The following is a 25,081-nucleotide window of genomic DNA, read 5'->3' on the forward strand; positions in this document are numbered from 1 at the left end:
TTACAGAGAATTCTCCCACTGATCATAAGTGTGAAAAATATCAGACGAATATAAATCCCAATGACAATTGTGTTTTATTTCTTTTTGATACATAGCAAAAACAAATGTTATACGTTGTCTGAATGTCACTCAAAAACATTTTTTGCCATGCCAGAGTTTACCATATTATTTTGAAGGACCTTTGGCTGATTTCCGGTCGTGCTCAATCTGTGTATGTTTAACTTGACTCTCTTCTTCTTCACAGCAGGTTTTCTGTCTCCGGTGCGCGCGACCGCCCATCCGAGTGCGAGCAGGCTTTCTGCTTTTCATTGAAAAACTTCTCTGACTGGTGGGACAGCGGGGCGACTACAAAATGTCTGTTAATTAGGCCTACAGCAGCGGTTTTAATTTCAATGAAACTACAGACAATATTCCAAGAAAAAGAGCCAACGCCTACGTTATTTACTCAAGTCAATTTATTAAGCGTAACACACATACCACATCTAGTATTCTTGCTACAACAACACGGCCTACTAGCCTACAACAACAAATACTAATAATTACTTTTAAAAATATAAATACATACACTATAAAAACAAAAGTAGACAAACAGACAAACCTCTTTATGGGGCAGTTTTTCAGGCATTGGGCTTGTTCCCTTACTTCCAGTGAAAGCAAATCTTAGTGTCTCAGCTCAAGACATTTTGGACAATGCTATGCTTCCAGCTTTGTGGCAACAGTTTGGGGAAGGTCCTTTTCTATTCCAGCATGACTGAGGCCCAGTGCACAAAGCAAAGTCCATAAAGACATGGCTGGACGAGTTTGGTGTGGAAGAACTCGACTGTCTGTATATATATATATGTGTGTGTGTGTGTGTGTGTGTGTGTGTGCGTCATTAGTTTTTTAAATAAGTTATCAACAATTCATAAGAAACAATATTTTATAAAATATTCTAAATTTTCTCAGAACATGTTCTGAAGTATACGTGCAGGAAACTGAATTTTTCGTCACATCAGTGCAGCAGTAGCAGATGGTCTTTGAAACAGTTACAATGTCAGGCCTTCTGCACGGCATTTGTCATCATTAGAGCCACTGACGTCTGCTCACTGCACACACTCGACTGTGGTTTGCTTTGCAGCACCCCCTCTGTGTGTGACAGGCTGCGACATTCAGTCCATGTAAGGAGAGTACACTCGCTGTCGCTATGGAAACAAGTAAACCGTGCACAGGGAAATGAGAAGAAGAAGAAGAAGAAGAAGAGTTGGGTGTACAGACACAAAGGCCATAAGGAGTTTGCATGTAGAGCTACAGTGTGTTTAGGAGCTGGATTTATTTCCTCCTGCCAGAAGAGGAAAACTGATGGTGAGTTAAAAACCAGAGGAGTGTGTTGCACATTTGTGAACTCTCATAACACTGCAGCCTTAACTTTGGAAGTGTTTTCCTGACTCCACACAGAATTAAAGGTGGAGAGTTCAAAATTACCATTTGCATTATCTCTAAGAGTTTATCGATCTTAAGTGAGACAAAAGCTGGTGTATGTAACTTAATGTGTTAGAAGGAGGCTAAACGATGGCTCAGGCGGATCCTGTAAAGCGACACAGCTCTGATATGAACAATCATGGAAACAATGAGACAAGACCGTATAAATATTTTGTTCTGTGTATTTTAATATATCGCTTTTTCTCAAAGATGCCACTTGCACCGAGGTCACCTGCAAGCTGTGCTAAGATGCAGACCACACTGAGTGCTTGGACTCCTCTGAACCACCCACTGTCCAACAGCAAGGTCACACCAGCTCATCTAAACTTTATTATCAGCCAGATATATGTTAATAAAAGTCAGAATACAGGTTTTATTTTGTGAGTGGTGGAAAAGGTGCTCAGTGCAGTAAAATAGCATATGACATTATTAGATTTTTAATACTGCATCAGTATGTAAGAAGCATTTTACTGGCGCTAGTTTTACCCACTTTGTATAAAATTAGCCAGTTTAGTCAAATGGTTCCCAACCAAGGAGTCGGACCGCCTCAGAACTCTGCTACACAAATTTGTCTTTAGACTTTACTCTCATTTGTATGTTTTTTGGCCCCCAATAACATTAATCAATACATTAAAGGGGAAGCATTTCTTTGTGAGCCACTCATTTAATGTTTAAAATGTAAAATGCATTTTATTTTATAAACTTATATGTGGTATGATTTTCATGCACAACTTTGATTTGGATGGTCACTAACCTCGATCACCTTTAGCTAACCAGCTGCTGGATAAAGATGGTGAGAGCAAAAAGTACAGCATCACAGTGACAATCAATGGAGTTACTCAAGTAATGTAGAAATACCTCAGAATTATACTTAAGCACAGCACTAACTGTAGTAGTAGAGCACAGCTTGAGATATATTCATGCACATCTACTTGTGAAACTTCCATATCCCATTTTGCAGATGTTGTAAATCTGATAAAAGCTTTCCTCTCTGCTCAGTTCCGAAGCCAGCAGAGCACACTGAAGTCTTAGTAGTTTAGTCATCCAGCCTGTTACACATCAGTGACTGTTACTCCTGACTGCAGTTTGATGCGATTACCGACCTTTTTCACTGCTCTCTTCAGGTGTTTGAGGAGAGGCGGATCCTTCTGGCAAAGTGGGTAAGTTGGGAGCAGATGAATAGAGACACACTAAATGCACTGATGGTTCTTTACTGTCCAACGAGCTCAGTGTGAGCTCTAACAAGTGCCTGCACTCATTAATGATTGCAGTTTGCGCTCTGTGGACTCCATTTTCAGTCTCTCAGTGAAACAGTGCATGTGGAACAGTTCTGTTCTTTCATGTCTTTGTCAGTTTGACAGGTGGACCGACAGCCAGAGGAGGACGGTGCTGCAGGACTTGGTGCTGAGCTGCTCGTCCCAGCAGCTGATGTTCCTGAGCTGCGGCGTGAGCAGACGGCTCCCCCTGCAGGCCGCAGACTTCACCTGCCTGCTGCCCAGAGCCCTCTGCCTTTACCTCTTCTCCTTCCTGGATCCACGCAGCCTCTGTCGATGTGCACAGGTACACACACCCACCATAATACATATATGTTTTTAACCAAACGACTATTGCTGAGTCAGCTCACTCTGGGCGTTTATTTATCCTTTGAGGGCAGGTGAGCTGGCACTGGAAGAGCATAGTGGAACTGGACCAGCTGTGGATGCCAAAATGTCTGAGGTTTGGCTGGTGCATCAGCTCGTCCCCAACACCCTTTGAGCAGGGCATCTGGAAGAGACACTACATCCAGACTGTGCAGGAGCTGCGACTCACCTCGGTGCAGGTCTGGAGGTCACATCCAGTACTTGTTATGTTAGCTCAGTGGTCTAACAGGATTCAGTTCTGTTGATTTTTGTCTGAAATATCCAGTACTATAGCTCAGAACAAAATGCAATGCACAAAAAACTGATCTTATAGGGTAACGTGGTGATGTGTCAGCTATGAAACATTTCTGTTCTATTGTCTACTGTCCTCCTCCAGTCCGCCTCGTCCCAGCAGCAGCTCGTGGTTCCAAATGCATCAGCCATCAGCAGCAGACATGAAGATGTGTCAGAAGTGGCCTTCGGGGAGCGTCGTCCAGCATCCAGCACCCTGCCACTTGGAATAATCTCCAGGAAGAAGCAGCAGACTGCACCGCAACCATGGAGAGCTTCAGACAGAAGTCCTAAAGACACGTTACGCTTCAACTACTTGGACAACCTGGAGCCCACTGAAGAGGCCCTAAAAGGGTAAGACGGCAGGGGACAAGAGGAAGAATGGACAGTTTTCAAACAGGCGAAAATGAAATAAATAATAAATCTATTACGTTAAGCAGAAATCAACGTAGCATCACTGAACTTCATCATGTTATTAATAGCAATTAATTAGGAGCACATAGGAACATTAGATTAGTCTGACACGGTTATTTCCCAAACTGAATTTAGATATTCAGACACAGAGCTCAGTCTGTAGTTTATATGTTAATATGTGAGTCTTGTAAAACCTCAAGTGATTGAAATACTGAACGATTCAGTATGATTAAAAAGAAAAGGACAGTTTTGAGAATTGGTGACACCAAAATGGTTACTGTTGTACACTTCGCACAAGCATCGTCATCACAGGTTTAAAAGAAAGGAGGGGAGAAAAACTGGAATGTGGCATTGGCGAGCCTGCAAAGGGATGCCATGTGTCACGTTCTCACACAGGGAATGAACCGACACAAGTGAAACAGATTTCTCTTCGTCAGTAATTCTGACTCTAATTGCGTCAAAAGCCCCACAAACCGTGTTTAAACTGTCTCTCTGCAGGAAGATGAAGATCCGAGCCTCCACCTGCTGCAGTGACTCGTGGAAACCAGACGACGGCAGCGGGAAAACGCTGTCTGAGGCGCGTTACAAGCTGCGCAAAGCCAAATCGCTGGTAAATCACGCTCCATTCATCATCACTGCCATAAGCCCACTGTGACTGTGACCTTGTCTGAATCACAGGGAGATGATAAACATGGAGGACTCTCTGGAGACTGTGCAACCAGCGGGCATCATGTATTATGGAGCAGCGTTTACACACACACAAAAAAAAGCGTGATAATGATGAGCTGCTGGGAGAGGGAGGTGATGGGAGGGAGGGAGGGGGGCAAATTATGCTGATGATGGGGTTTAAGGGGGAGGGGGCTAGAAAGGGTGAGATAGAGGACACTGAGGCATTTAATATTCAGACTATTTATTTTAGTGTCTGGATACATGATGTACTATAATGTAATCCCCTTGTTGTTGGATTTACTATATTTTTATTTTTCTAAACATCTAATTGTCAAGTAGGGGTGTAGGAAAATACTGACGTGAGTATAACAATATTTTGCTCTGTGTTACAAAAACACTACTGATTTTTAGTCAGTAGTGTTGCAAATTTGACTCTTCTCCAATAACATCAGCTGAGACAGGAAGTAAGCACATATTGCTCGTGTAAACACAAAGAGCACAAGCCTATGAAACAGCATATCACCTTCCAGTAGCACAGCATATTGAATCATAACCCCTGTATCGTGATATGCATCATATTGCCACAGTGTTATCGCGAGAACCCCTCTTCTTTGGTCTTTCTCCTCCTTCAGATGCTCCTCAGCTCTAACTGCAGACCCCAACGTCATCCTCCTCCTGCTGCTCATCATCACCAAGAGGCACAAATTCATGACCACCACGTCACCATGGAGACTGCTAACAGCGTGCTGCGCGTGGCCAAGTGGAACGCCGGGGTCCGTCCGGGGCCGGTGAAGTCGCCGGTTCCCCAGCTGAGTGTGGAAGCGCTCAGGGCGTCCCGGCGCTCACACCGGAGCGCTCCCAGTAAGTACTCCCAGCTCCTCCACTCCTCTGGGCTGAATATGATGTAACCACACAGCAAGAAATGGATTCAGCACTAATTATCAGTTTAAAATGACTGATTCTGCAGTAAAGTCGCAGACTGTGTGCAGTTTGTGACCCTATTAGAAATGTTTTATCTCTTGTTTCAAAGTCCTTGAGGGGGGAGCAAAATTGTTGATTCTTGACATTAAAGTTAAAGCAAAACATTAGAAGTGATTGTACTCTGCCTAATTAATGGGATATCTATTTGAAAAGATGGAGCTAAGGGACATTTTGACATCATAGCAGAAGAAAGTCCAGGTGAAGCCAGTGACGATAGTGTTTTTGGTGACACCTCTGCTTACCCTGTCCTGTCAAGTGTTTGACATGAAAAGGCCAATTGTCTTTTAAATACATGAACAGAAAGTGCAATTCAAAATGTTTGCTAATGACGGTTTTATATATATGACATCTTTTTCCAAGCAAAAAATGTGTTTTATTTCTTGAGTGATTATTTTCTTGAACTGTTGAATTGAAGTATATAAGAACTGAAGTATAGCTGGCCTACATTATTAATTATTTAATTCACTCAATCCCCATAATTACTGTGGTAGGAAATTGTTTTTGCGGTCTCAAAAGTTATGCTGAATGCTGCATCGACAAAGAGGAGCAGTGGCTTCATGCTCAAACCGTCCCATGGAAATATAATGTGGATCATAAGAGACACATTTCAAGGAGGAGGTGAGCCATAGCTTAAAGGATAAGTACACCCCAAAAAAAAAAGAAAAAGAAACAACCTGTTGAAACATCGACCAATCAGATGTTACACACTCACTGAAAAATGTTCACTTACATTTTTTTCGACAATTTGATACCTAAAACAAAAACTTAGTGAGACTGAGTGATGACTGCATTAAAGCCAAAGTAGCACTTTTTAAAAATTAATTAATTGGCAATCTGAAAAAAAAAAAAAAAAACAAGGCCGGTCTATCCCTAGTAAAACATGCCCACATCGCTGAAGTGAATATTTTCTGTCAATCCCAGGTACACCACTGTTTGACACCTGGACTGTGCCTGCTTCACATGGGTGAGATGTGGAGTGAAGCACATGGCCCACATGAGGAAGCCAGCAGAACCCTTTATACTGTATTTTGCATGTTATTGTGCAGACATGGCAACGGATTGAGATAAGAAGAAGAAACAACAATCATGATGAAAATTTTAGACATAAAAAGTCCCAGGAAGGATAAAATGACCACAGAAATATATTTTCTTAGGAGACAGTATTTTGCATGTTCTATTAGTATGAGTGCATATTTAATATTTTAGTCGTTCTGGTCAATAAAGATATCCAACATTTAAAAATAATAGTGCTTGTTTTTAATAACTGTTTATTTATTTTTTTGAAACACACACAGGAGTTTCAACCACTAGCAATGTTTTGATGAGTTGGTTTTAATTTTATCTCGTGTCCCTAAACAATCCTGCCAGTAGAAATAGCAAAATGCCCGCAAAAGGCAGTGACACTGAACATAAACATTAAAAACAATATAAACTCACTCTGTTTTGAAGAAAACTCCACAGGGTGCCTTTAACTTTTGGCTGAAGCTTGTACATACTGTGTAGCACTGTAAATAAGAAAACCAAAAAAAGTATACATCTGTTTAAGAAATGTACCACCTTTATTATCCAATCCACACATCCCATTCAATATGCAATACAAAGCCAGAACAATTTATATAAACAGTGACGCTGAACTCCAAAAACATTAAACAATAACTGTCACTTTGAGACAAAAAGAACAAACTGATTTAGCCTCAGCATTCAAAACAACAAAACACACAGTAGCATATCTTGGGCAACGAGGGAAGCTTTGTGTGCATCAATCATGACGGATGATGGGATTTTCTTTTTAAAAAAAAGTCTCTCAAGTCAAATATGAAATATCTGCATCATACACACACCTCGTCCACATACAGTTTTCACTCACTGCATATAAAAAAAACATTGCATTCAAAGTATGGCTCTCACACACGTATATATTACCAAATACAAGAGGATAAAAAAAAAAAAAATAAACAAAAAAAAAGTGACTTAATGATAAATACCTGATGTTAATTTAAAGTTAATTTATGGGTTAATGTGTATGCTTCATTACATGCAGTATATGGCTTATGGATGAAATAAAGGTAATTCGACAGAATTGGACCCAATTTCCCCTAGGGATCAATAAAGTATTTCGGATTCTGAATATTGTCTTTATGGGTTTCACAGGTTAAGTCTCTTTTTTTTTTTCTTTCTCCGTGATAACCACAGACAGGAGTGGTGATGAGGCCAAGTCATGCAGTTATTATAATAATAGATTAGATGGCAAAATTTAAGAAATCTCCTCAATTCCTTGATAAAAATGAGCCACAATTTAACTAAAAATAGCTTCGCAGCAGTCACAGATGATCAGATTGTCCGACTTTGTTAGCTTGTTAAGAGCGGCTGTTGCACGCTGAGGAAGTGAACTATCAGGAACATCCACAGCGTTACGTTAGCAGAACGAGGGACGATGACTCTCATGTCAGCAGACAAACTTCAGGCAAAAATCTGAAGTGTGAAAACTGTTAGCTGAGCATCTGAAATGATCCTGGGTGTAGTTTGAAACTCAAATGTGCTTTTGTCAATCACTATCAAAATTCATATTTGCAAAATGGAGTCGATCTCGTCAGATGAGACAAGGTGAATCTGTTTAAATCCAGAGGGTTAAACAGTGTTTCCTTTTTTAAAGACTGGAAACCTTTACAGAAAGAGGTTTTTTTTTAAAAAAATCATAAAAAAAAACATGTTCAGTTCATTTATTTAGATATTCATTTATTCTGAATTAGACGAAAAAGATTGTTTGGTCTTCCTTTTAGAGAAATCCATTTTCTGTTAAATACAAAAACCACAAAAAAGTCACTTATGGCAAAACCCGCAACTATCATTCAGAGCATCGCCACAAAACAATTAAATCAAACATTTGGTGGGTTGATTTTGTGTTTCATTTCATCACAGCCTTTTCAATAAGCAAAGCACACTTTGACATAGTGGATCTCACTGGACGTGCAAAGTTTTACGTTCACAGTGGGTTTGTTTTAATAGCCGCACAAGGTTGGAGTCTGAAAAAAGAGAAACGCAACAGAAAACACCTGAATGCATTCAGGAATACACACATCAAGTGAGTCAATCCCTTATCTGCTCTCGATATTTAGCCCTTCATTGCACCACTCGTCTCCATCTTAACATTGATTTTGTATTCTGTCATGAAATCTCGAGTGAAAACACGGAAACAACTTCACTTGTTTTAATGCATGTTGAATTGTCACTGTGATAGATACAAGTGGCAGAATTTAAAACAAAAAAAAAAAAGATTTATTTTGCATCAAAAATCAAGTTGATTTTTCACTAAAACCTGTACAACTAATTCCATTGTCAAATAAAAGATTGAAAAGATTCACTGAAGGACATTTTTATGTTGCCTTGATTTAAAGTTCATTTGTGTGCTGCTTGCAAAGCTCAGTTACATTAGGCTGACAGGTGTCCATCAATTGTGCTCTGACAGCCGTTAACAGTAGAGGCAATTCATGTGACGCGTTCATATTATTTTTTTTGCAAAGTAGAAGAAGAAGGTAGATGTTCTGCAGGTTTCAATAGATTGGAGGGAATGACTATGCAAATACACAAGTATTAACATCGAGTCTTTTTAAATAATGTAAACATATACATCTTATCTGAGGTCAGAGTATTGATCCTCTTCATATCCATCAATGTAAAAAAACCCCCAAAAAACAAAAAAACAAAACAAAACAAACTTTACTGGAGCATCGTCCGGATGTTCTTTGGAGTGGATTCATCATTCAGGTGTTTTGTGGTAAATCTGAGGAGAAACAAACATCAAAGTGTACGTTAGCAAACCAACAAAGAAACACTCCCTCACAACCAGAGGCTGAGTAAATGTAACCTACTTGAGGGCATTCAGGAGGCCTTCTACGTTGTCGGCTGGTTGGTCCTTCAGGACTTTAATGCAGCCTTTCATCTGAGGAGAAATTACAAATTACATTACTGAATGAGGGAGCTGCATCACAAAATTGCTCCACTCACGTTATTTGTGCAGCTTAAACCATGCACAGATGTGTGTGTGTGTGATTGTGTGTCTCACGTCTATCTTGGAGGACTTGTTGAAGGCGCCGTTGGGGTGGACGTGGTCATAAAGAATGATGACTCCCACCATGACCCTCATGCAAAACAGGAGTGTGTCCTCGCTGCTGAAACGACTCGAATATTCCCTAAACACGCAGAGAGAGGAAGTTACAGAGGAGCAAATCCTACGATGTTTTCAAGAAACTTCCTGACCTGAGCCTACTGAGTCTCAAAGTGTTGAAACTGAAGAACTCAACTTGTAGTGCTCAAAGTAAGCCATTATTGTAAAATAACTCAGAGGCTTGCTGCATTAACACAAATGTCCACCACAGGATGTGAAGTGTGGCTGCGAGATCCTAGGAGCAGTAAGTACTGCACTATTTTTCCTCTTCAAAAACCTTACTTTGAATGTATGACCTACCAGGATGAGAACCATCTGTGTGTGTGTCTGTGTGTGATGGTAAAAGCATCACGACTCACGGTGTCTCCAGCATGACTTTACAAACACTGGCCATGGTGCTGAGACAGTCTGTTGTGTTCTCCAATGGAAGAGTCTTATTCTACAGAAGACAACCAATTAAAAAAAAAACAAAACATTGAATTGATTAATTTGATTGTTGATCATCTAATAATTAAGAACACAATGATGTGCTTTCTGACACAAAAGAGGAAACACGAATAACTACAACAAAAGCGGGAATTATCTTGACAGTCAGACGAGGCGTTGGGTATTTTTATAATTTGTATTTGTAGCTTTCTCTGTCAAAATAAGCAGAGTGTGACACAGGTGAAAGAGCTTTGTAGGAGCCACAGCGTGACAGCAAAGGGCGCAACAACTTTAAATTCTAAAGTAGGACAGATCGGCTAAGATTACATCCAATAACAGTCACAGTGTGGTTAGCTTGTCGCAGTGACAGAAGCGCCCTCACCTCCGTCACAAAGTTTGTGGTTGCGTTGCTGAGTGTTTTCAGCATGGGTGTGGCCTCGGCGTAGAACAGAGACATCCTGTTGGCCATCTCGTTGTTGACTTCGTTCTCGATGTCCAACTGGAGGTGCAGAAACAAACACAGATGAACAAGAGCAGGAAAGGAGGCTTTCTCCCCCCCACTTTTCTAATGGACCTACATCCCCCCCAGGCAGCATCCATACACTGCTGGACAACAGTTCACATAGTTCTTAATAGTTTGCTATTATTTTTAATACTAGTGTTAGTTTTAATCCTACAGTACTCCAAATATAATTACTTATTTCTTCCTATTTCTGCACATCAAACAACAGTGAAGCCATCTTTTCATGTGTTGTTATGAGATTGTTTCCTCCTTGAGACAGAGAAAGATGCCAAATACAGAAATATCACAGACTGCTGTCAGATGTAAATAAATAGACTTGAGAACCTCACAAAAAAACAAAAAAACCTGGCTGTGACCCTAGAGGGGGCTAAGGTAGGCTTTAACTAATATGAGGACTTGTGAACAACTCACGTTCATGTTGTTTATCCGGTTTCGACTGATGGTTCTTCTGTAGTAGCTGAAGTCATTCTGGATGGCAGGAATTCTCATCTGAAGGGAAACAAGCCAACGGTGAAAGTTCGGATTAAACACATTCAGCCACCACTTCTGAATAAACGTGTTTCATCCCAGTGAACCACGTGCGGCACTGAGTAAAGCAACGAGGGACAAGTGCTGAAGAGCTCAGTGTTGACGGCAGACCTTCAGCTCATCGAAACGCAGAGTGAAGTGGAGGATCTCGGCGAACTGTTTGGCCAGCGCCTGCTCCCTCTCCAGGTGCTGAGTGGGCGTGAAGGGCGGACATGTCAGGCTCTCCAACAAACTCTGCAGTGCCTCCTCTGCAGACAGCACACACAGACAGACAAGACGTGAACTGCTGATAACCTGAACACTTCATGGTGTGTTAGCTTTAAGTTCACTTCTCTAAGTTCCAGACATTCATGATATGATTGGCACAAAACAGCTTCTTATATTGAAAATATCCTCCAACAGTTTTGCTCTTCTAAAACCTCGCAACCTTGCTTAAGGTATATCATTCACTTGACTTGTGTATATTCTATTCTAAGATGAATCATCCAAGTTACAATAACCTTGCATGAAAATATTAAAAGTTTTGAGAAATTTTTAAAAAACGACTCTTCTAAAGACAACCAGAGTGCTGAAAGTAAGCACCACAACAATAAGATAAGTCACTACTTTATCTTTATTTAACCAGGGAAGTGACTACCGTATTTACTGAACTATAATTCGCAACTTTTTTCCCACGTCTTCAACTCTGCGGCCTAAACAACGATGCGGCTAATCCATAGATTTTTACGGGTTAGCGGCCCGGTGATGCGAAGAGGAAGACGCTTATTTTAAGCGTAACTTTTAACAGTCATTTTGCGTGCCATGCACATACCGTCATCATGGAAAACACTCGAAGAAATGCATATGATGCAGCTTTTAAGTTAAAAACAATCGAACCGTCTGTCCAAGAAGGAAATAGAGCTGCTGCACGTAAGCTTGGCGTAAATGAATCAATGGTGAGACGTTGGAGACGGCAGCGTGAAGAACTGACGCAATGCAAAAAGACGACAAAAGCTTTCAGAGGTAATAAAAGCAGATGGCCCAGACTTGAAAACGTATGTCATATTGCAATGTGGACACCTGCGGCTTATAGTCAAGTGCAGCCTATATATATACAAATATTATTATTATTATTTAATTTGGTGTGTTCGGCTTATACTCAGGTGTGTTCTATAGTCCAGAAAATACGGTAAATATAACCCGACTATGATACGCCCCATTCAGAAAGGAAATGAAATATTTCTGCCACACTGTGACCATACCTAGCCTGAGAGAGAAACTGTAGAACTTCTTGAGTTTGATGACAAGCGGGCAGACGGAGTTCCAGGCTCGCTCTTGCTGCATGAAGTCATTGGGATTTTGAATCGCCTGGAAAAAGCAGAAGAAAATAAAAACAGCAGAATTCATTAGGAAAAAACATCCATGGTTATTGTCATAACGATTATGGACATAAAGCACCGGTATGAACGCGTATGCTGCCTACGTCTCGGATCTCCTGGCCCGCTCCTTTGTACGCCTGCAGGCCAGACAGGATGCTCTCGGAGTCCTGCAGGACCGAGTTCACCTGGTTCCACACCTCACGCTCTCCTTCTGTCGGCTGTGCATCTAAAACACAAGTGAGCACACACAGAGATACATCCAAAAGGCGCAAACACACACACACACACACACACGAACAATAGTTAGCTAAACTACTGCAGCAGTCAATGTCAATATAAGCAAATCTCAGAACTTTACACATCAACAACAAATTTGCGAGTCATTTGTAATTTTAGCAGATTTCATTATGCACTTACCTTTAATTTTCTAGTTTATATTATACAGTAACTTGATATTAAAGATTAATCATTAAAGAAATAATAATATAAGTGTTTTAATGACTGGAGCATGTGTGCTGAGCGTTTTTGTCACAGAGTTTGTATCAAGAACTTTTTTTTTATTATTTATTTTTAAAGGAGGTAAAACATTCAGCACAATGAGCTGTGTTTGGCTCACAGCTAAAAGCATTATTTCACTTCAGTAAACCTTTAAGCACATACAGCACATCCACATACAAGTTCATCAACAGTCAGCCACCAACATTTGCTGCTGTGGGCATCCAACTTTTCATGTGAAACGCAAATGCTGATAAGTACCGATGACACTGGAATAGTCTTTAAATCAATGAAAGCACTCTACTACAGACTGTACGGCTCCATACACATAATCAAGTATCCACAAGGCATTTTAACCTTTGCAACTGAATACATAGGAGGCTGACTGTAAAAGAACTAGCATAGAGGTGTGCACAGTATGAGCTGAAAAACAAAGTGTTACTATAGTGAAACTGTTTCTGCAGGGCAGTCTAATCCAAAGCATGCTGGAGCGTGCTCATCAATAGACATTGGAGCTACAGTACCTGGTTAATTACACGTGCAAAAAAAAAGGTTTCTGGATCGGAGTATTCATGATATTTTACGACATAAAAAGGACATTGATTGGTTGAATTGTTCTGCAGAACACATATGCCATTAGCTTGGTTTGCTTCAGAGTTCAGGTTATATTTTAATACAGTGGCAGTCATGTAAGAAGTCTGAAATTCAGTAAATAATCCAAGGTTTCTGCAGGATCTTTAGTCTTTAGCTATCATGACCACAGAGAGAACAGATCTAACTATAGAGCATCAGTGACATTAAAACTCTGCGTCTGGGGTCTGTTTTGCATTTCAGAACCCTTCCACTCCCATCATTTCCTCTTCACTGAGTAAATAAAGCCTGAGGTTGGCGACATTGTGAGAGTGCCTGAAATGCCACTGTGGAGGAGTATTGTGGGTTTGGTTTTTAGAAAAAAGGCCCGATTTATTTCTCTTGTTAAAAATGAGCCACTTTGTCTATTTTATGTGAATATTAGGATGCAATAATGTATATGATTTAATATTTTAACAGCATTCATTTATTGAAGTAGTGCTGATTATATAATGAAAAAACAACTACACATAACACCCAGGCAGAGAAGCAAGGTACTCTCACATAACACACCTGATATTCATGAACGTAATGTGCAATAACATTATGCTGCGTAGGTACACGAATCAAATGAGTGTTATCATACGTGCGCGTACAGGGGACAAGCATGCAGACAAGTTAGTACAAGCAGACAGCAGAGGTCAAGGGTCAGCTCCATTCTTCTTCAGCTTGGCATGGAGTGAATGGATTCTAAAACCATACTGAAAATTAATCACAAATAACCTCAAAGAGGGAAGGTTGGCAATACAAGCTGAATGGGCTGACCCCTGACCAGTCAGAGCAGCTAAAAACACACGTTAAAGGAGAGTGAATTAGGGATATAGAGGGAGGAGGGGTCCTAGCAGAGGGTCAGGTATAAGCTGTGCTCACTTTCAAAGTCAAGGAAAAAGTTTGGCCCCTGTTCAAGCTCTGTGCAAGTGAGCACTTTTAACAGATTCCCCATTTGGTTTCTGCAAGAGAGAAAAGAGACAGAGAAAGGAAGAAAAGTATGTGTAATGGTTAAAAAGTCCTCAGTAAGTTAGCTGAAAGAGCACGTGGTCATGACCAAGTGGAAGGAAAAAAGGAGGGGAAAAGCAAAGGAGAAAAAGAGGAGCACAAGCAGACTCCTTCAGGGCTTTGGCATCAGGAGCAGAGACCTGCTGACAGAAAGGAAACAGCTGAGCTGGTGACACCTTCAACCCCACCCTCCACCCTCCACCCCTCCCCGACATCTCTCTCCATCCATCCTTTCTCCCTTTGTTCCACTCCAGGGCCAGACTTACTTTCAAAGTCCAGGAAAAAGTGTGGATAGTTCTCTATTTCCCTTGTTAGGACTTTTAGCAGGTTACCCATTCCAGCAAACCTGATGGTCAAATACAGTCGTGAAAAACAGACATTAAAAAAAGAAAAAAAAGACATGAATACATATAACTTATACATTTAAGATACTTTTAGATAAGACAGTTAACAGTGTGCTTAACAGAGACATTCATAATAACATAAATAACATAACATAAGAGTATGATTCATATCCAACAGAGGTTGTTTGTTTGTTCTGTTTGCTCCATTCTCAAATGGCAGAGTTTCTATTGCATATCATTATTTATGACATCAAATGAAGAGTCTGAGTTTTGGACTGCTGGTTGCACAAAGTGAAGATTCACTTTAGGCACTTTTTACGCACTTCAGGCACTTTTTACGCTAACAAAAGACTAAGAAAACTAGAAAACTCTCACACAGAGAATTTACTATTCAAAAAATATTTACTGGACGAATTGTTTGAGCTCTTTGTCATTTAAAATGTGCATTACACAAGTAGAACTGACATTGTGCACAAGTTTCTATGTGTTTTGTGTGTGTTTTTCTGTCAGTAAGTTGCCTGAGAAGGCTAAATTTCCCTCCCACCTTCACTGGACTAAACTCCTGAGGTTCTGAGTCAACTTCCCTTCGCTTTCAGGGCTTTCTAAACGTGGCCAAACACAGCGATGTAGCCCTAAATGCCAGTTACAGTCTATGAAGGAATGGCGCTGGGTAGGTAGCAATTTCCAGGGAAAAGTCTACCTCCTCAGGCATGGAGGGTGGTCACAAACTCTGTAATCACAGCAGGGCTTAAACTTACAGTAGCAAAACACGAGGCCATGATTATGGCAAAAGAGAAACGGCACAGTTATGACATGTGGATGCAAATGGTTGAGTTTGGAGGATCTAACCAGACATTATATTCATGCTGGGTGGGAAACAAAAGTTGTTATCTGAGGGTCATTTGAAATTGAAAAAGACGCTGCACTCTGAACAGACTTTAAGTTGGGTTTTACAGCCAGATATGTTACAGATTCACACTGCGTGAAGAAACTTTAGAAGTCTTTTCTCTTTTCACACAGATCCAACTTTTTACACTTCTAGAAGTTAGTGTGAAGTGACAACAAAAGAGACACTGTGCTGCAGTGTGCGCATGATAATCACACTGCATTTCTCTGCACAGCCTCGAGCAAGCTGTTGACTATTTTCAGTCATTGTGTTCATTCTTCATCTTGCTCTCCTCATAAATTCATACAGAAGTGAAACTCTGAATATAAAGAGTCTGCAAGTATTTCCTACAGGAACACCTTTGATTCTGAAGAAATTGTAAATTTTATGTGCCTGATAAGTAATTTCATGCAATCATGATTAAATGTGCTGTTCAAATACAATAACACACCAGAAGGGGGCAGTGCTGTTTTACATTTACATTTTACTAATGGGGATTAAAGTTGCACTGTAATGGTGTCATGTTGGTACATGTGCTGCAGAAGTTTATTTCTCTAGACGAACCATGGCCTGCGGCTACAACACGTTCTTCAACAGACTTGCTTGGATTTATCTGGAGCCAAACTCAGATTATTCCACCCTCAGGTATCAGTTGACTAGTGGAAGCGACAGACAAACCACCACTCCAAGGACTTATCAGCAACAAACCATTGCTTTTCCTGAGAGATCACAGACCACGTGACAATAAAGGTCTTGAGAAAGCTAAACACAATCCCTTTAACACGCTTTTCACTGATTATGAAAAGTTTGTAAGGTGAAAAAAAAATCTAATTTTCAAGCTTCAAAGGCATAAAGGAAAATCTCTCACAGACTATAAACAGTAAGATTGCATTAATATGTTATTTCCTACACAACACCAGAATCGCTTTTAAAAAACCTGGGGAGAACAAGTCACAGGTAGGAAGGTGTAGATGTGTGTGCATGTATAACATAGCTAATGAGCCACCTAGCTGGTTAACACTGGGGAGTGTCACTCAAAATGTAACTGCATTGCATTCTGGTACGCTGAGGCTACTGTTCAAGTGTAAAAGCAATAATACAGAGCAATTCAGACCAGCCTGTCTCCACGTCTAGCAAAGAGTACACAACTCAAAAATCAGGTTTCAATTTTTTTTTGTTCCCACTGACAAAATGCAAGACGCAACATAAGAAAATTAAAGACAACAAGGCAACATCCTGTGCAACTTGCATAACTCGGAGTGTAACAGTTTAGCAAAGCTTGGTATAGCTGAGACCTTTAAAAGTATAAACAAAAGACAAAGATTAAAAAAAAAAAAAAAAAGAATAAATAAACAATTTGATCTGACATGTAAGTAGGTGCAATAAATACTAATGCTAATTCAAGCCTCCAATAATATCCTACAACCAGCTAAGGATGTGCTTTATTTACCCTCTGAGGTAAACAAACCAGCTCCAGCAGCTTTTTTCACTATTTCTGGTCTCTCAAGAAGCCAATGTGAAAATGAAACAAACATCTCCAAACACGCTGGAAATAAAACATATACTCAGAGCCATTATAACATTACTCACTAACTGTAGCAAAACCGATTTTTTTTGCACTGACTTTACACAGTGAAGGGATGCTTTTAAGCTGCACGTGTTTTAGCTTGGCATGACGAAAAGAAAAGTGCAGGCTTATCTAACAATGTAACAGAGGTTCCTGCATCAAGTACTGATGCGAGTGTGCACAGTTCTGAGGCTGACTCAGCTACTTAAAATGCAGTTAAAGTGTCTGTTGTGATAAAAGGTCTGTGGTGAACAATAAAGACCAAGCCTTGGTAATGCTTCTGGGACAGTAACAATGTCTTTTTGCAAAATTTGAGAAATGCAAAAAATTCTGCTCAGGAACACTCACAAGCTGTTAAAAGACTCAACTCTAATGTTTCAGTCCATCTTTAATATCCTACTCACAATTAGCAACAGTCCTTGGTCCATCCATTTTGGATTTAACCTGATTTTTTTTTTTCTTTGCGCTTGTTTTTCCCCCTTTCCTTTCTTTTTCTAACTTCACGAATATTTAGACAGCTGTGTTTCAGAAAGAATCAAAGAGTTTGTGAAGGAATCAAATCAAAACACTGGTCAGGAGATGGGATGGGTATTTGATTTACTGCTATTATCAACTTTCAAATACTGACCAGACAAAAAAGCTTTGTAATGCAAATTTAATGTTGCATAACGGTTGGAGTTGCAAACTACAGTCTTTGAATAAAATGCAGGTTAGCAGTAAACCTGCAGCATCATATGTACATCAAGGTGATTAGCAGTACCATGAATGCATATACGCTGGAAAGCAAACTTTTACATTTACTGTGCTTCACAGAACCACAAACTACTTTCCTGTTACACGACACTTCCTTACCCTTCAGTCCTAATAAGAAGCAGGGAAGGACAAAATACAGAGGGAATTTTCTTGTCTGTTCGGTTCCTCTTTCACAACCACTCATCTACATGGTCTGGACTGAAAGTGTGGAAATTTTCTTCACCCACACTATTTACCATCAGCTGACGTGGGTTAAATTAAAGAGGAATATCACATATAGAATACCATGTAAAGCTATAGTTTGGTTAAAAAATTCTAAAAAAGTACATTTCAAGAAGAAAAAAAAGCCTCACTGGAACACAAATGACCAAATCCATTTGTTAAAATAAAAAGATAAAATCCCTCCGGATGTCTGAATGACGTTGGAGGCAACAGCACAAATTTGTGTGACTGAGGAACTATTTTTATTACCCCAAAGATCTTGATCAGTCCTGATCAATGACATGTCTTTCCATTATAATTACATAGTGCCACAACTTGTTCTCAGTGACACAAACTCACAGTAGCTCCCCCAACTCCTCCTTTAACCTCAATGTGTGTGTGTGGAACCGTGCAGCAGTCTCACAGCTATCTGTGCTGTATAATTAAAGCCAACTCTATATATGTGAAGCACCAGAGTGACTGTCGTGTTTGAAGTGCCTCCTCTGCTGTCTGAAACAACCTCTGTTGAGAGAAATCACGCTCTGAGCAAACTAACAAAATGATTTACAGTGTGGTAAAAGTAATTTAACATTCTACATTACCACAAAATTTGCAATTTGTCTTTTGAAATGGAATAAAGTTTGACAATTGGCGCTTTCAGATCTACCAGGGGCAGAGAAGCATCCAAATGATCATACACCTGAAAAAGGATCCTTCAGGAAAGATAATCTATGGAGTTTGTGACCCGTTGGTATTGTTATTGAGCTATCTTTTTCTGAATAAATTGCTGTTTGTAAAAATGAAGCACATCCACGAATGCAGCTCACGATCAGCCTTTGGTTTCATGCTGTTCCACCCATCAACAGTTGGTTTCAGTATCACAAATAAAAGCAGCAATGTGTAAACAAAGGCAGTAAAGAGGACAAATCTGCACACACGGATATAATCAAAAACCATTTTAAGTGGTTTAGAACACAAATCCATCCATCCATTTTCTATGCCGCTTATCCATCAGGATCGCCTATCCCAGCTGCTACAGGCGAGAGGCGGGGTATACTCTGGACTGGTCGCCAGTCAATCGCAGGGCCACACAAAGACAGACAACCACATACTCTCACACTCACACCTAGGGACAATATAGAGTAGCCAATTAACCTAATGCATGTTTTTGGTATTGTGGGAGGAAGCCGGAGAACCCGGAGAAAACCCACGCAGGCACATGTGCCTGCACATAGAAGGGTCCAGACCGGGATTTGAACCTGGAATGCTCTTGCTATGAGGCGACAGTGCTAACCACTGCACCACCATGCCGTTCCGCTTTAGAAAACAAATCCAGTCTGTCATATTATGAGTTTTGGTGATAAACCCCATGAATGTAAACAAAAGTTTTGTTTTCTTAAAAAGGAAACTCCACAGAGTTCCTTTAATGAACTTTAAATGTGTCCCTATCAACAGAGAATGCTTGCAGTTGGCCTTGAAATTACTTTTACACTGTGCAATCAATCTCATTCAATCTGAAATAAATAATTTGGATAAATAATATCTTAGAAATCCCATGTGACACTTCAGTATTGCTCTTTAACAGCCCCGAGGAGAAGTAGCTTTTGAGGGAGAAAGTTCTGGACTTAACACAACAAGTGCAGGCTAATCCCACTGTAATTATCTAAACCACAGCATTGTTGCTGGGCTGATGTGTCTCAGTGGCAGCTTAGAGATTGCTATTACTCAAACATGACTGCACAAGCCCCCCAAAAAACTTTTTTTTTTTGTTTTTTGGAGTTTGTGTGAGTATGTGTGAGAGAGAGAGTGTCACATACCTTCTCTGGTGGAGGACCCTGGGTTGCTGTCTATATCATCCGCTTTCTCTTTGTCTCTGAAAACAGGGGAAAGAAGGAATTTGCATTAAAATCGATTTGGACTGAGTGCACAAGAGTGGCAAGACAAACGCACAGCATGCTTTAAAAATGCATGTGCGTTTGCGTGGGAGTGTGTGTCACATCACACATATGTGCATTGGACAGGTACGGTATCAGCTTTCCACATAAACCAACGTCCCCTTTTCTCCCGACACATTCATTAAACGAATACAGCCTGCTCCATCACAAAGCACACACTGAATTATTCAACAGTGAAATCTAAACCTGTGTCAATTATATCCAAAATAAAGCTGATTAACGCTCTGTCTGCTGCACGTTCACTGGCGTATTAAATGTCTTGTGACAAGGTGCGATTGCTAATGGTCATGGGCACGCACTGTACTGCATCTCCATCCATTATGAGAACAGAAAATAAATAAATAGCTGGCACAGAAACAGCTAACATCATTCATATAAGTGATGCTTATGATGCTCAGTCTCGAACTCTTGAACCGCCAACAGTGCACCTCATGCAACTGTAATGAACACAGCATTATACGTGTACATCTTGTTGCGTGTGTCATCTCCACAAACATTGTTTTGTGCACAGAAACACTAATTCTGTCATGTTTAGTTCAGATGCAAAAATACACACTTAAGAAAAAAAATTGCTGTTGAAGCTTCAGCCTCTTTTCTTATTTGGGTGACATCAACAGTTCAAACTATCATGTGAGAGCCTGAGGACTGAGACTGAGACACGGAGACAGTCCCATCTGTCACATAGAATAGTCTTCACCCCCCTCTCCCCCAACCCTCCACCGGAAAACCTGCACCCGGCAACAGAAAGAGGGATAAACATGTGGGATGTTGTGGGTGGATGGATGGATGGATGGATGGATGGAGGCCCAACAGGGACACTATACGCTCTCCTTATAAGGGCATTGTAGTGTGACAACCCATGGTCTGACACATGATTGGACTTCATCTCAACATTACACTAGGTCTATGGATACAGACACATATACTTGCCAAAACACCATGTGGACAGCACAGACTGAGCGCTGATGAGAGCAGACACTTCATCATCACACCACCTTCAATCATGACATGGCCAACTTCCCTCTTTCTCTGCACTTCAACTTCTTCATACACTTTCTCCAATTCCCTTTTCTTCCCTTCCCGCTTTCTCTCTCTCTTTCACTTCTCAGTTTCCTCTTTCAGGGACGCATAGTTGGATTTTCTCAGGTTTTCCTGTCTGCCAGCCAGGCAGATGGACAAGTGTTACCACCAACTAAACCCATTTACACTGAATTTGATTAACTCAGTATTCCAGGAAGTCTATTTAGAAGATCAGCCTGCAGACATCTTGCCAAATTAAAAAAAAAAAACAAAAAAACAAAACAGCCATTAGCTAGCCAGACAGACCTTCCTCTCAGCTCTTCATTTAATCAGTTAGTTATCCAAACGAGCCAGCCTTTCAGAAAATTAGCCACACATGGATCTAGGCAATAAGCAGATGAGTTAGTAATCTTTCAGTCACTAAATCTGTCAATCATCTCAGCAGGTGGTGGAGCCAGACAGAGAGGGGGGAGATGCATGCAGACTCCTAAAAAATAAACATGTTTTTCAGGAAACTTCAATTGAGAGGCAGAATGGAATTTTCCAGAGACCCCACAAAAAAAAAAACAGGCATAAAAATACAGGTCCATTATGTCTCAATGTAAGTTATTAAACATAATATGACTGTAGTGAAAATGAGTTTATCCTCACTATCTGTTGTTAGGAAGAATGCATTTGAAGTTTATTTTTCTATTTTAGTAAAGAAATGTAATCTCTTCATCAGTTTTGTCAACCTGACTGAAACTACCTTAAAAAAAATAATGTGAATTACAATTACTGTCTTGTGGTTGTGTGCCTCTGGCCAACGGTCGAGCTGCAGTTTACATCCATGTCTATCCAGACTGATATGATATACACAGTGGCTTGTTGTGGATTACAATGCTTCAGACATGGCCATCATCTGAACTGGTGCCATTAAAGAAAATGTGGGACAAAAAACAGTGTTTTCATTACATCACGACTCCTTTAGACATTTGGCTGTTGCCATAATTGAAAACGACTGCAGTAACCTCTCTTATGGTTGTTGGTGAGACAGAGAATGTGTGCAAAGGTTTTCATTTCAACTTGTTTAGTTCATTCATTTGGCAACAAGGCTCTGAAGGACCTGACTGCATCATCTTTCCTCCATCTGAACAAAGCATTATTAATCACCTGATCTTGACCTTGCTCTGAAAAATCTTTTTTGCATATCATAAATGACGCATTGTAGCGTTACAGAGTTGCCCTGGAATACAATTCACATTCTTCAGCTCCTTCGGTAAAAGCCGAAGCAAATTTTCCTCAGTAGAAATGGATTCCCACAAAAATCATGACTCAAATCACAATTGCAAAATTTGTCAAAAATAATTGCAATATGATTCATTTTGCATATCGTTCAGCCAAAATAAGCTATCTCTCTCTCTCTCTCTCTCTCTCTCTCACACACACACACACACGCACAAGCACACAAAGATACAAACCATTAAAACATTCAAAAACAGTCTTTTGATGCACAACATACTTGCAAGGCTCTGTCAAAAAGCTATCCATTACCATGGGGACTGCAGAAACGTTTGTTAAAACAGGGGAAGCACACGGATATGACAGAGTGAAACCCCATAGGAGACACACACATAAACACTTTGTTCCTCAGTGGTTTGCTATTTAGAAAAAGGGAAGGTGTGAGATGAAAGCTACTTCTGCTTGAACGCCTGGCGAGGAGAGTGCCGAACCTACTGGGTGGAGAAGGGGAGAGCAGCAGACCTCAAGCATATGATGAAGATGACAAGAAAACAGCAGAGACAATCCTGAGGGAATTTGCAGAAAAAATAACATATATATGAGAAAAGGAGCTAAAAATATAAAGAAAGACAGCATCACTATTGTGCCAGGCTCTCATGAATGAATGGAATGAACTGTGACTAAAAGAAAACATGGAATGAATAAAGTACAGCAAAAACTAGCCAGCACTGAAAAAGACTTTGACACAAGTTGATCCACAAGTTAACAGGAAACATCGATCTGTTTAAGGTGCATTAACGTGTATGACATGGAAAGACACACACCACTTTAATGTGACAGTGAATGTCCTGGTCTGCAGCCAAAGTTTACACAAGAAGACAAAAGTCTGCATATCCAAGAGTTCACTGGGTTAAATGGACCATAAGAGTGAACATTCACGAGTCCCTCTTATCTGGCTCTCATATCAGCTGTGCTTTCACAGTGTGTTTATTTTACTTTTGCAACATTAGCCTCAAACCACTGAGTACTCAATAAATCAGTACACATTACAATCTAATGTATATTGGTTCAACACAGTTTTACAGATAAAGCCCTATCTACCCACATGATACATCTTATGCTGTTAATTGTGTTGAATTCTTGTAACCTGCTGATGTTACATTGAAAAGTACTCACAAACAGGAAGACTGCCACGTATCTGTCAAAGCCGGCATTTAATGTTAACAGCCATTCAACCTGAAATGACTCACCTATGCAGCTGCCTTTGAAGCTGAAATTGGCTGGTGAGTAATGCAATGCCGATTCCAACTGGACCATCACTAACAGAGTGAAAACATCTAACAATATGTGCTTAACAAATCTACAAACTGGCCTTAAACTGCAGACACCTCTCACAACAAAAACACAATATTGTGCGCTTTCTTTAACTGCAGGGCGAGTGAATAAGGCTTTCGCATGTTTTCACTACAGTGAAACAATGTCCTGTGTATTTTAGCCTGCAGCGACGGCAAGGTGATGAGTACAGAGACACAAAGTCAGTCAAAGTGAATATGTCAAGGTCAAGGACAGCAGAAGTGTCCACACAAATCTACTCAGCAAACTAGACTGGAAATACAATGGTTCCTTGAGAAGGCAACCAAATAAAAGAACAATGGGTCTTGACTTTTACAGTGCACGCAGAGATGAATACTGCCGTCTTGCTCTCTCATGTACAATCAGTCAAAACATTTTCTTGTCCTGAGGGCAGAACAGGCCATGACCCACTTTGGATCAAGACCCGCTGTTTTCTTAATTCTACGAGTAAGCTTTCACAATAAAAATGATCCATATTTCAAAAAAAAAAAAAAACCTTTTGGTTTTACAGTTAAATGGGTACACTCTGATCATTTCTGAACTCGTTACTGCCATGACTGCTTTTGTTTTTCATTGAGTCTTGACCAAGCGCTCACTAATCTCACTCAGCAATCGGTAACATTGCTGATTGCTAACCAAGTTTTCCTTCATCGACTCTACTCAGAAATGCAGTTTTTTCACAGCAAACACAACACTGCTGCTTCAAATTAAAGCCTGTCCTCACCAACCATTTACAACTCTTAAAGCAGATTTCCGCTGCTTCGAAACCTGGGGCGCCATATTTACATATTTTTGTGTGTAAATGTTCATACTCACCACATTTTTTGGAATCGGTGGTCCACCCGCAACTAGATAACATTAAGGAAGGGCTTCCTACAGTGATAGATGTTTTAGTTACTCTGTGAAATCCTTTTTGTTTAAGCAGAAACACAAGTCTCACTCAAGGAGATGTCTCACTCTGTAATCATGCAAGAGGACAACAAAGGAAACGGGAGTCAAAGTTGAAGAGAGCAGTTTGGAGTTTGTCTTGGAAGAGCCAGTGACAAATTATTTCCATAGTTGAATATTTAGCTGATTTCAGTTATCAGATGAGGAAATAAAGATTTAAAGATTTTACTCTTTAACAAAACGCCAGTCTCTACAGGGATTCTTTCCACAGGGAGCTGATTAGATGAAAAACTAGTAGGGTTGTAATAGTTTGAGTGAAAATCAAATCTTCTGCATCTCA

At 40.2% G+C, this 25,081-nt stretch overlaps 2 protein-coding genes across 5 annotated transcripts in view; one reads left to right on the forward strand and one right to left on the reverse strand.

The window, feature by feature from the left end:
- Positions 1 to 885: 885 nt before the first annotated feature.
- On the forward strand, positions 886 to 6,682 carry fbxo16 (F-box protein 16). Of its 2 annotated transcripts, none has more exons than XM_046373008.1 (9): positions 886 to 1,341; positions 1,669 to 1,764; positions 2,583 to 2,618; positions 2,812 to 3,018; positions 3,113 to 3,295; positions 3,475 to 3,722; positions 4,281 to 4,392; positions 5,084 to 5,312; positions 6,354 to 6,682. In XM_046373008.1, exons 1-9 carry the CDS (start codon positions 1,339 to 1,341, stop codon positions 6,398 to 6,400), a joined length of 1,161 nt encoding a protein of 386 aa, XP_046228964.1. In that variant the 5' UTR covers positions 886 to 1,338; the 3' UTR covers positions 6,401 to 6,682. The 2 variants fall into 2 exon arrangements, with proteins under 2 accessions (XP_046228964.1, XP_046228965.1); XM_046373009.1 differs by having other exon boundaries at positions 889 to 1,341; positions 3,113 to 3,277; positions 6,354 to 6,681.
- Positions 6,683 to 6,968: 286 nt separating this feature from the next.
- Positions 6,969 to 25,081, reverse strand: part of fam49a (family with sequence similarity 49 member A) — a 30,411-nt gene continuing 12,298 nt past the window's right edge. Inside the window, exons 2-12 of one of the 3 annotated variants that reach the window (XM_046373010.1) lie at positions 20,122 to 20,177; positions 14,820 to 14,899; positions 12,537 to 12,658; positions 12,316 to 12,421; positions 11,186 to 11,322; positions 10,958 to 11,035; positions 10,406 to 10,522; positions 9,957 to 10,036; positions 9,496 to 9,622; positions 9,302 to 9,372; positions 6,969 to 9,213 (exon numbers count right to left, since the gene is read on the reverse strand). In XM_046373010.1, the coding sequence (XP_046228966.1) occupies positions 9,150 to 9,213; positions 9,302 to 9,372; positions 9,496 to 9,622; positions 9,957 to 10,036; positions 10,406 to 10,522; positions 10,958 to 11,035; positions 11,186 to 11,322; positions 12,316 to 12,421; positions 12,537 to 12,658; positions 14,820 to 14,889 (972 nt within the window). In that variant the 5' untranslated portion in view covers positions 14,890 to 14,899; positions 20,122 to 20,177 and the 3' untranslated portion in view covers positions 6,969 to 9,149. Of the gene's footprint in view, positions 9,214 to 9,301; positions 9,373 to 9,495; positions 9,623 to 9,956; positions 10,037 to 10,405; positions 10,523 to 10,957; positions 11,036 to 11,185; positions 11,323 to 12,315; positions 12,422 to 12,536; positions 12,659 to 14,427; positions 14,711 to 14,819; positions 14,900 to 20,121; positions 20,178 to 25,081 lie in introns of those variants that run through there. The other 2 variants (XM_046373011.1, XM_046373013.1) reach the window with 2 other exon arrangements.

The sequence above is a fragment of the Scatophagus argus genome, chromosome 19 (assembly GCF_020382885.2).
Source record: "Scatophagus argus isolate fScaArg1 chromosome 19, fScaArg1.pri, whole genome shotgun sequence".
Lineage (NCBI taxonomy): Eukaryota > Metazoa > Chordata > Actinopteri > Scatophagidae > Scatophagus > Scatophagus argus.